General features: G+C 41.7%; 1 protein-coding gene across 7 annotated transcripts in view; it reads right to left on the bottom strand.

Annotated features, from left to right (window-relative positions):
• Positions 1–12,506, bottom strand: part of evi5l (ecotropic viral integration site 5 like) — a 78,351-nt gene that overhangs the window by 24,885 nt on the left and 40,960 nt on the right. For 6 of the 7 annotated variants that reach the window (XM_062973929.1, XM_062973930.1, XM_062973931.1 and 3 more), the window contains 3 exons: positions 11,870–11,923; positions 10,836–10,868; positions 4,316–4,456 (listed from right to left, as the gene is read on the bottom strand). In XM_062973929.1, coding sequence (XP_062829999.1) covers positions 4,316–4,456; positions 10,836–10,868; positions 11,870–11,923 — 228 coding nt within the window. The remainder of the gene's footprint in view (positions 1–4,315; positions 4,457–10,835; positions 10,869–11,869; positions 11,924–12,506) is intronic. The other variant, XM_062973934.1, reaches the window with a different exon arrangement.

Here is a 12,506-nt window from a genome sequence, read left to right as displayed (position 1 = left end):
TTTGGGGACTAAGTTAAACGTATCTTCAGCCTTCCATCCGCAAACGGATGGACAGTCGGAACGGGTTAATGGGCTCTTAGAGCAGTATCTGCGTTGTTTTTGTTTAGATCAACCCACGGCTTGGGTAAAGTGGTTACCGGTGGCGGAATTTGCTTACAACAATGCGGTGTACACGTCTAGTCAGCATACGCCATTTGAGCTAACTTATGGTTTTCACCCACGGGGAGGTGTGGCGCCGTCGACCAATGTGGTCTCTTCGGACCCTGTGTACCGCTCTTCGGAAATGGCTGCATTGCATGATGTTGCCCGTCGCTTACTGTTGGAAGCTAAGGCAACGCAGAAGACTCAGGCTGACCGCCACAGGCAGGCAGGGGAGGAGTTGGAAGAAGGGGATTTGGTGTGGTTATCTTCCAAACATATTAAACAGGCTGGGGGAAAGTTTGCGCCTCGGTATTTGGGTCCCTTTCCTATCGTTAAAAAGATTTCTTCTGTTGCGTTTCGTTTGCGTTTACCGTCTAGTTTAATGGTCCATCCAGTCTTTCATCGTTCGCTGTTGAAACTTGATACCTCTAGTCGTCGTGGTGCTATAGCGGAGGGTATCACTGCCACTTCTCCGCCATCGGGGGAGGAGGCCTTTGTGAGAGGGGATAGTGTTATGATTGAGCCTCATGGCTCTGTTACTGACAGACGTGGGCGTAAGACTCCTCGAGAGTCAGATACTCTCGAGGAGCGAGAGAGAAAAAGACTGCGAGACATATTTGCAGCACCATCTGACGAGGAGTCTTTCGAAGGGTTTACGGAGAGAATGGAGGAGGGGCTGGTTAGCTCAGAGGAGGATGAGATGGATTGGACTCGGGTAAGGGAGGAAGTGGGTGCCACTGGCCATGATGGGACAGAAGATGAATGGGGACCTTCAGGATTAGACCCATGGCTTAGCTGGAGGGATGGGACGGGATCCACAGCTGGAGATGCTGTTGGGCGTAGTCAGAGGTGTTCCAGCTCTGACGAGGAAAGTGATGAGGAAACGCCCGGGTTAAGGAGGACAGCTGACAGTGATGAAGATTTGTAACTGGCATAAAATGGGGCTTGAGAGCAATTGCAAATTGCGTTGGGCAAGGTAATCTGGGCAAACGCTTGGGATCCGTGTGTGTGTGGGACGCTTCCCTGAAGACTTGTGTGCTTTCCTGTGCTGTGACGTAAGTTGATTGGAATCCAGGGTCAGACGGCGGGAGGGATTGTGTGGGCATTTGTTTGTGCAAACCTGTGCTTACTCTTATTAGCTTGACCTTCCGTCGTCTTCTTGACGGACGCCATCTCCTGCTTTGAGAACTCGGACTGAACTGACCACGGCTTGTCTTCCCCCCTTCTTGGACTTGGAAAAACTACAAACGTCTGCTTCTGGCTTTGATCTACGGAACGGAACTGGTCTACTCAACTGCTACAATCCTTGGCTGATTTACTCGTGTTGGAGATCCTGTCTGCTGTGTGTGTGGGGGAGCGACGCAAGTTACTCTAAGCACAGTGTTGGCAGCAGAGAGGAATCTGCTGCCAATTAGTTGCATTCTTTGTATCTTTTGTTCCTTGGCTTTCGTTTCGTTTATACCCAGGCTGAAGCAAGCAGTTTGTTTTTACCCGGATTAAACTCCGGTTTAATCCGGTTTATCTTTTGAACATTTACTTTTGCCCCTTTTTGCTCCTAAAGGCAAAAACTGCCTGGCCCTTGTGTTTTACGGGCATTTTTTGAGTTCTGTAATCTAATAAACTCTGTTACTTTGAATCTTGTGGCGTTCTGTCCTTGACAGCTTGAGAGTTTATATTAATACTATGACAGTTGACTCTCATTTAACCAGCACCCGTGGGGAGCAGTCGATGTCAGATAACTGAGAATCGTCTCCGGTTGCTTGAGAGTTTGTATTAATGCTATGACAGTCGACTCTCATTTAACCGGCAACCGTGGGGAGTGGTTGATGCCAGATAACTGAGAGTCGTCTCTGGTTGCTTGAGAGTTTGTATTAATGCTATGCCCCATAGTATGCCATCACATAACCCTGTATGGACTAGACATTAATATTGAAATGCAGCCATTGAAAGCAAATATAAGACCAATGCAATTCAAACTGAATTATATGGTCAGCATAGACCCATGTAAAGCAGTCCAAGGCCGTTCAAACTTCATTATATAATAATAATAATAATAATAATAATAATAATAAGGCAGTGTAGACCCATATAACACAACCCAATAAAATGCAGTGCAAGAGCCAACACGGCCAACTTGGTATAGTAGCGGTGTTTGGAGGTAGTTGAATTTGCTATCCAGGAGTTGTACTTCACCTGTATCCAGAGAGCACTGAAGACAGCCAATGTCAGATCTGGAGCAAACTTGGCACACAGACTCAACATGCCCAACTGTGAATACTGGCACAATTTTGGGTTCTGGGAATTGTAGTTCATAGAATCATAGAATCATAGAATGGTAGAGCTGGAAGAGACCTCATGGGCCATCCAGTCCAACCCCCCGCTAAGAAGCAGGAAATCGCATTCAAAGCACCCCCGACAGATGGCCATCCAGCCTCTGCTTAAAAGCCTCCAAGGAAGGAGCCTCCACCACAGCCCGGGGGAGAGAGTTCCACTGTCGAACAGCTCTCACTGTGAGGAAGTTCTTCCTGATGTTCAGGTGGAATCTCCTTTCCTGTAGTTTGAAGCCACTGTTCCGTGTCCTAGTCTGCAGGGCAGCAGAAAACAAGCTTGCTCCCTCCTCCCTATGACTTCCCTTCACGTATTTGTACACGGCTATCATGTCTCCTCTCAGCCTTCTCTTCTGCAGGCTAAACATGCCCAGCTCTTTAAGCCGCTCCTCATAGGGCTTGTTCTCCAGACCCTTAATCATTTCAGTCGCCCTCCTCTGGACGCTTTCCAGCTTGTCAACATCTCCCTTCAACTGCGGTGCCCAAAATTGGACACAGTATTCCAGGTGTGGTCTGACCAAGGCAGAATAGAGGGGGAGCATGACTTCCCTGGATCTAGACGCTATACCCCTATTTATGCAGGCCAGAATCCCGTTGGCTTTTTTAGCTGCCGCATCACATTGTTGGCTCATGTTTAACTTGTTGTCCACAAGGACTCCAAGGTCTTTTTCGCACACACTGCTGTCAAGCCAGGCGTCCCCCATTCTGTGTCTTTGCATTCCATTTTTTCTGCCGAAGTGAAGTATCTTGCATTTGTCCCTGTTGAACTTCATTTTGTTAGTTTCGGCCCATCTCTCTAGTCTGTCAAGATCGTTTTGAATTCTGCTCCTGTCTTCTGGAGTGTTAGCTATCCCTCCCAGTTTGGTGTCGTCACCTGTATTCAGACAACACTGAACCTAGCAAGTGATGGATCTTGACCAAACTTGGCACACAGACCCAACATGGCCAACTGTGAATATTGGGGAAGTTTTGGGGGAATTGACCGAAGATTTTTTGGAAATTGTATTCCACCCACATCCTTCATATTATTACTAAATATCATTGCTATTGATTACAGCAGCCTGGGGGAGGCGCCTTCCACTGAGCCCTGTCTTCTGCTGGTCCTTCTTCAACTCTCTGGACAGGAAGGGAGGGGGTTCAATCAGGGATACGTAGCACCTCCAAACCTCCAAGGATTCCTCCAGGGAGGAGGCAGCCAGGCTTTGAAGCTGCAAGGCCATTACATGCTAATCAAGGTGACTATAACAGCATGCATACCTGCCACACCGAGACTATTCAATGTATCCCAGCTCACCAAACTAGGATTACAATAGGAAGAAAACGGCCATACTTTGCGGCTGCAAGTCTATTCACTGCTAATCCACCTGGCCAACAAACAAATCCAAAAAGCCACAGCAATGCGTGGCCGGGCACAGCTAGTGTGGATATATGTGTATAGTTTATAATGTGCATAGTTTATATAAAATATGTTTATACAGTAGTATTTTTTCTTTAGATAAGGATGGAAATTATGTAGCACTTTACAAGTTCCTGGACTACAACTCCCAGCTCCAACCATAGGCTCCATCACAACCAATGAGAATGGTGGATCACAAATGCATGATGATGTGAGAGTTAAAAGTGCATCATTTTGGTAAAGCCTGGTCTAGACTGCCATGTAAAAATTCAAACAACCACAAAAAGAATTTGAATTAATATAATATTTAAAAAAATAGCAGTAGGATGGCCCTTTATTTGCCCTTTGTTCACTTGGTCTGGTCTCATAGTAAACCACTACCCAAACCCAATCATGTAACTGGCAACTTTCCCTCAGCTTTGTGGTTTCATGTGTGACACCACATGCTTACCTGTTGTTCCTGCAGCTGCCGAATAGTACTTTGGGCTTTCTGTAAGTTCTCTGTTGCTGAGCAGCACTGCTGCCTCACAACAGCCAACTCCCGCTTGATGATGTAGTTCTCCTCGGCTTCCTGTGCTCGGGTAACTTGGCCCTAAAAGGGAAGAAATTAGAAGTTATTTTCTGAAAAGCAGTGAATTGATGTGAGGCTTTTCTATGACATGTAAAAGACAAGGCATTGCAACAAAATAATTATTTCATGCAAATAAGCGAAATCCTTAACAGTTAGGATTGCCAGAGTATAGAGAGCTGCTGTACCTGTAATGATTCTTGCACCAGAGAGAATCTCAGCAGGTGTTGCTTCCCATGCAACAATGTAACAAACAACACCTGTTGAAATGTCCTCTTCTATTCAGGAACCCTCTCCACCTCTCACTCCGGCATACCAAGGAACAGACATCATCACTGGGACCTGCCAAATCCCTGCTCTAATGATAGAGGGGTAAGATATGTAAGTTTGCTTTACCACTTGATACCAATTATTTTTAAACTTGAAGTCTGGGTAAGGGTCAATTCAGTCTTCCAAAACAACTTGTGAAAAAGAATCATACTATATCAGAAGGCATATAATTGGAATTGTTCCCCAGTATCTTAGAATAATTAGTTAATATCTTTCTCCTTGTCGAATCATACCCTGAATGGAACAGTTCAATCTCAGTGATAGTAGGGTAGTAAATCTGCTCCAGATTTTAGTCCAAACTAATTTCAAAGGAGCTACCCAAGCAGCTTAATCCTTCCCACAAACCTGAAAAGTTGGGTGGATTCACTGACCCTCTGTCACTGTTCTACATACAATTGAGGTGAAGACCAGCACAATCTGTGGCCCTCTAGGTGTTTAGGCCTCCAACTCCCAGAAGCCCTGGCCACATTGTCCAATGGTCAGGAATTCTAGGAGCTGAAGTGCAAAATATCTGGAGGGCCACAGGTTGTGCAGGCCTGGGGTAGCCTCTTGATGTTTGCAGGACTCCAGTGACAATCAGCTGTGACTGACAGCCAGGCTGAGGTTCAAGAAATTCTGGAAAGCCACATGATCCCTGCCTTGAGGCAAGGAGGTGTCTTCAAACAAAAGTACAAGAGACTACCTTCATGTGTTTCTGCAGTGGATTAAAAGAAAATGGGGAATGGGTAAAGAATCTAACAGTCCCTTTGAAACTGTTCTATTTTGGCGTAGATTTTCACAGATTTCAGTCCACTTCCTCAGACATAGAGATAGAGCTAACATTAAAGCAACAGATATGTATGCCTATATACCATAAAGGCACCAGATCCCATCCAATCATGGAAGCTAAACGGGGTCAGCCATGGATACTAATTGGATGAAAGACCACAAATTAACACAAGGGGCTGTAATCTATATTTCAGAAGAAGAAACTGACAAAACCAACTCTGATTATTCTTTACTTAAAGAAAACTTGTTCATGGGATTGACAGGTGATGAGAGGGCACATACACACACACAGCAGTTGCATACTTGTGGGAGTGAGATCTGAGCATAGCAGGGTTTATGGCGGGTGTATTATGCTTCTAATTCCACTTTAGCATCATGACTACACAAAAGATTCCAGGAGACAACCAAACTGCAATAAACCTCACTGTACAATACTTAGACCTCGTAACTCAGTAAGATTCCACCATGATACAGAACACAATGTTTCAGTACTCCTCTTGCCTGAGATGGAAAGGGCAAAAGAGCCAAGATTTCTGAGGTCTTCTAGCTTCAAGTGCATCAGATATTATGTTATTTTATAAAAAAGTTAATTCATTGAGATATTCTTTCTTATTTTCTTAGCACCTAAAAACATAGCATTGAATGTATTTGTCTTCAGAAAGAAGCATTTGGATAGTGTTCTTCATTGTATATAAAAGGAACACATTCAGAGAGATCCCACAAAGTCATAGAAAATCAATGCCAGGACAGAAAATAGATTAGGAAAATGCTAACGATGAGAGTAATACCTAGTGACATTTTGCCCTTGATAAGCTCTCTTTTGGTTACAAATATAAATCAGAGGCCATTTAAATAATATGCAGTGATAAATGGCAATTTAGGATTGATTCAAGAAAAGAGTAGCTATAGGGGATAGGGAATCACAAAATTCTATAAATCCTATTTTAACTTTGTGGGGAGGATTGGGTTCTAGGTCTTGTTCTTCAATGAATGCAACAGACAGAAAAATGTTAACAGACTGTCAGATTTGATTTACAGCTAGGAATAAGGATCACATGGGATCCAATCTTTCTGCTTCAGAACCACCTTTTAAAAACATTATTAGAGAATATTTTTAATTATATCATGTCATTGCTGCTAAGTTTCTTTATAGCACTGCTACTATCATCCTAGCTGTGACACAGGTGAATTGGCCCTTGTCTTGTGAAGAATTGCTGCAAATGAACAGCAGCTGCAAATGAACAGCAACTGCTAACAGAACTCCCAAAGGGAACCATTTAAAGCAGCAAATCTTGTAAAGGCAATATAATTGAGGTTTTGGGGAGCACCATAGGTATTGTTTTTTAAACTGAAACAACTACAGTGAATGAGCATAGGTCTGCATTATTCTCCTGTCTTCAGTCTTCTCAGGTTAATTTGTTCTCTTGTGTAGACCCTTAAATCATTATATTTGTATCTGGTCCTCTTTCTGCGAAGTTTGGAATAGTAGTTTTACACCCACAGCTACCAGTGTTGTAGATTAGGTTAAGATATTTTGACTTGCCCATGACATGAACGAGACATGGAGAAGGAGGAGTATGAACTTTGTCCCCAACATGCTACTTTAGTAATTGAATCTCATAAAACACACTTCTGTTGTTTGAACAATATTATCTGTAAAACCTGTAGCTCTTCTATTTTCTCTGCTAAATTTCAAGTAGAACCTCTTTCAGGTCTTATGAGCGCCCACCTGGTGAATGTCTGGGACCGCTTAGAAAAACCAGTTGTTTCTTAAATCTCCCAATCTGTCTTGTTTGACAAGATGGCTCACCAGGACCCATTTGGTCCATGTGAGTGAAAAGTGCGATATTACAAAGTTGTAAGATGCATAGCTGTCAACCTGTCAGCTTGCCCCACCTCTGAAAGCTTAATGCTCCAAAAATATATATGGATGAAAATGGACCAAATGGCAATAAAGGTCAAATTTTGAGATGGTCTCCATGGCTATTCCCATTCTGAGTAAAGGGCCCTCATACTAAAGACCATTTGTGTTTATTGGTCTCTCTGGTGAACTATATTGTCATATTACCCATGGAGCTCTCTAGCGTGCTAGCTAGGCTTACATTTCATTCTGAGGTCTCTTCAGAGTAAGATGTCAAGTTGCATTCCTCTGCTACAGTATTTACCACAGGTTTATTGGCACAGTCACCCGTGCCGGGCAAGGCATGAAGTATGTGATTTTCCCAGTTTTTGAGTTTACCGTGCCCTCCTTTGCCAGGATGAAATGCCATATTTTGGCAGACTAACTTTCCCAAGATACAGAAAGGCGTTTTCCTTGGCAAGTTTTAATATAATTCCTTCTGACCTATTTATCTGCCAGATTTAATAAAACTCCACTGAGTAAGAGATGTTGCCCTGTGATAATTATGGAATTGGAATTATATTGCATGTACTTTTCCACTGCAGTTTTCACCAGGGGTCAGACGGGGGTATCTATTATAACTCATCATGTAATGCTTTCTTTGGTGTTCCCTGCAGTCTCATGTGGTTGTCCTGCTCAAGAGCTTTAACAAATTGCTCACCCTGTAACTGGCAAAATGTTTAATCCTCAATATTATGATCAGATTATCCACGTGTATGTAATTTTAATGTATTTTATTCTTTTAAACTATTGGTTTGATTTAACCATATTCATTTGTATAGTGTCAATCCGAATGCTTCTAGGCACGGTTTTAAAATGTATTTTACGTGTTGCTTTAATGGTCTCTTGATTGTAATAATGCAATGCACGAGAGGTAAGTGGTTGCTCTGAAGAGCCATACCAGCTTAATTTCTACTATGGCATTTACAGGAGAAGGAAAGCACTGCCTGCGAATCCTCAGAGCACAGTATTAGTCTGGTTAGAGATGGGTGGCCTTGTGACTGGCAGTTTGTTAGCTTTATTGTTTATAAGCTTAGTCCAGTTCTCCCTCTCCCTCTCTCATCTCCGATTTTAATGCATCAGTGACAATTTCTGAAGTTATCCATGAGAAGTTGGTAGAGCAAAAATGGTTACACTGAAAGCAGCCTGTCTACCATAGCACTGCTGGTATGTGGGTTTCAGAGACTCTGAAACACACCAGGAGAATCATGTACATATTGGCCCAGAAAGGTTGAACATAGTGTGGGAAGAAAAGCACCTATATGGAGGGATATCACCCCCTTTTTAAAAAGTACATATTCTTGTTCAAAGCATTCCTGGTTTTCTTAGGTTCCCTCTCCCATTAAAGGTTACACTTTAAGGTGTATAGGTTTGTATCTATTTCCAAATGCACAAAATCTATAATAAAAAGGAGTCAAGAGACTGTATATATGCATTATGTTTGTGTTTATACGATTATTTGCCTTGTGTTTTCAACTTATCATCACTAAAACGTAAACATATTTTTGCCACAGCCTATCAAAGGAAATCCTCTGGCCAGTAACAAATTCTGCTTATATATTATTGTAACCCTACACTCCATACCTAGGTAAGGGAAGGGTGGAATCACAAGATCAATCTCTCAATAGCACTTGTTCGGTCCTTTTAAGAATGTAGTAAAAATATTAGAAACCCCAAAATGAAGGATTTTGCTGTGCATACTAAATTCCAGAAAAGATGAAAGCTACAAAATCTGAAGAATGTTTTCATCGAGGAATCTGCAAGGGGATGTTTGGACAGAATGCTTCTCATCCTAAATGTTCTCAGTCCTCTTCCTGCAGTAGCACCTTCAAATACAGAATCTGAATCAGACCTCCTGGGTCTTACTCAGCAGAATGAGTGCCCAAACACAGGACATTTGTCTACCACACTTCAAAGTTAAGTGATGTACTATACCTTATGGTCTTGAGGAGAAAACATTTGATCATTGTCCAGAGTCTAAAATTTCCTAATTGCAACACTGCCTTCTTGTTGCAACAAATCAGGGGTTGAGAAACGGCATGTATATCTAGGGACTAGATGCCCAGAAAGCAGTTGCATTGCAGCAGCTAAAGTAAGTTACCAGAACAACCTAATGTGGACTTTTTAGGGGGGAGTTTATGTTCCATGGTTCTGAATTTTCATTCCTCTTAATTGAGACCGCTTCCCAGTAGTATTCTGGATGCACCACAAAGACTGGGGAGAAGTTTATATCCTGGTTTTTCTTATCAGAAAAGCCATCATTCAATTCAAGTAAGGTGAGTCCATCCCTGGCCAGGCTTCTCTGATGAGGAGCACAAAAAGTATGATATATACAAGTTCCGCTTGAAAAAGTATCCGATCCAATTCATTCTTCTTGCGGTTTGGCATTAAAGAAGAGATCAGCAATCTCTATAAAAGGGACTCATTACTCCTGCCCCAGGGCTCTTAACATTTATTTCTATATAGATTGTTGAGGAATGCAGAAAAAGTAATTAAGCATAGGTGCTATGCAATACTGCAATACTATGTTGTACATACTTTAAAGCCCACTGAAAATGCAACAGCAATATTTATTAAACAACCAGTAGGAATACACATCCAAGCAAGGTGTAACCATAAATACCCTTGCTGAGTCTGGACTTCATCAAAGGTGGATAGAACCTGAATCTTAGTTAACAGATGTAGGTGCAAATTTTAACTCCACTTTTTGAAATTCCTTGTCTTTAATACCTCCACTTACCACAAATAAGGTGTTTATGGTCAAAGACTTATTTGCTCAAAGTTTGAAAAGCCCTCATAAACATGTTCATGTCTAACATATGATGGCAAAGGTGCTTGTAAGTCAGAGACCTGGTAACACAGCACTCACACACATGCCTGCAAGGAACATGCATCATAATATCATACTAGTGAACAGCACATGCTTCTTGCAAGTGTTGTGTGAGTATAAATGTAATATATATCAGCATACACACAGGAGGAGGAAAACACACACTGACAAAGAATAAATATGTACATATCCTATTCTTGGGGTACATGAAATGAGATGTTATTTGTTTAGTACAGCATACAATCAAAATAGTCTTGATTCCATTTAAATGCTTACTTCGAGGATTACAAGGAATTGACCTGGATCCTGTATTTTGTCAATGTTTGATTATGCTTTCAGTATTAGCTGACAGACCTGTAATATTCTAGAATTTTGAAAATTTGCATGTCTTTCTAAGAACATCTAAGGGTGACAAAGGGAGGCCTGAGAACCAATGCAGAATGGTTAGTCTAGATGAAAGTGCCAAGCAAGTTCAACATTGCAAAGAGACAGGGCTGCAAGTGGTTTAGCTGGTTTGGAATGAAATGAATCACCAGGAGGAAAGTTGGAAACAAACAAAAAAAGGTTTACTATACCTGGATCAATCTATCTGCCAAGGCAGCACTCTCCTACAGATCCAGAAGAGGAAGGAAAGATGAAGAAAAAAGACAACAGCAAGGTCACACAAGCACTCAGAGCTAGAAGCACAGAAGAAAAAAGACAAAGACCCCAAAAGAGCCCAGGGAGAGAATTCCCATTATGGAATAGTCCCAACTCTACAGTGTATCACTTCTCTTTGCAGAACAAGCAATGTAGTATGTATCTTTGTGATTTTTCCTGTCTATAAATGAAGGTACTACATACTTGCCAAGGTTGCAAGGTTGGACTGATCCAACCTTGTAACTCATTCCCTTTCTCAATCAGACAGACATCTCTGCACTACAAAAGTCATATATATATATTGCCTAAAGATTTTAAATAGATGGACACTAGTTTCTAACTCACAGGATTCCCTGGAATTGTTGCATCTAGACTATTTTCCAAGATATTTATCTACAAGTCCTTTAGATCAGAATGGGGTCGAGGATTTTTGGAATTTTTCATGTAAAAGTCTAATATTTAGCACACAAAAACATGTGAGGTAGTATGATTGTAAGAAGGGAAATAGAATTAAGGCTAAACTGCTGCACATAAAAGGTCAGCCAAAAGGCAGTGTAAATGACTGCTTGTTCAGAAAGTCAGTTATTTATGTTCAAGTAACCATGTTCATGAATTATTTTTCCAGTTGCCATTTTTTTCCCTACAGGGTTTGCAGATTATTTTTCCACCTTAAAGCATCCAGGCAGCAGATGATTTGGGATTACCTCTTCATCATTACGAGAAGAGGTACCAATGCAGAAAGGCCAGTAGTACTGCCTGAGAACATGCATTCTCTATCGATTGAGTTGCTTGAGAGATAAATGCCCAGAGCAGTCCCTATGAAGATGCACAGCAGAGACTAATGGTTGGCACTTGGAGCAGTGTCTATAGTCAACTTGGACATATGACTGTTTAATGTTTCATTTTTGGTGGCCAAACTAGTCTGGAAGCGGAGGAAGTGGATTCTCATGCGGCTGGATACACTCCTCACCTTCTCCAGGGTTTCAATTCTCTGTTTCAGAAGGCGGTTTTCAGTACGAAGCCTCTGTAAGCAAGATCAAAATCAGCACGTGTTCTAATGTGTAAGCATGAGCTTTTGTTAAGTTGTTGCCAGCATACAAAATTATGCTGAAATCCTGAATATCAAACTAAAGCCATCTGCTCATGTAGCTGTTTGAATAATGAGGAAAGGAAAGATTTTACCATACTCACACATGCAAATAATTAGATCTACTGTTCGGTAGGTGAGGATCCGTTACATTTCTATCATACACTGCATTCTACTAATAGAAGTGGTAATTTGATCTATTACCGGAAGTATGAGTACTTAAAAAAATAAATGGCACTGTTATTTTGTATTTAAATAGAATGCACTCTTCCCTATAGACAGAAAGAACCACTACAGCAGAAGTTTGTGACAAAGCTATAGAAGGATGGGAGAAAGCAACAATCCATGTAGAACAAGTAAAGGCACCAGGTACTGACTATCATTTAATGAACAGCATTTTGAAGACTTTCCGATTATGCGGCTGTACTAACTTAACAAGGCACAGAGAACTCCCATAATTTTATTCTATGCACTGTTGAGATGTGCATAACACAAGAGCAAGACCATATGAAAAAGGGCT

This window comes from Anolis carolinensis, chromosome 2 (genome assembly GCF_035594765.1).
Source record: "Anolis carolinensis isolate JA03-04 chromosome 2, rAnoCar3.1.pri, whole genome shotgun sequence".
NCBI classification, from domain to species: Eukaryota; Metazoa; Chordata; class Lepidosauria; order Squamata; family Dactyloidae; genus Anolis; species Anolis carolinensis.
The sequence above is the reverse complement of the archived record's forward strand: the minus strand, read 5'-3'. Positions and strand labels throughout refer to the sequence as shown.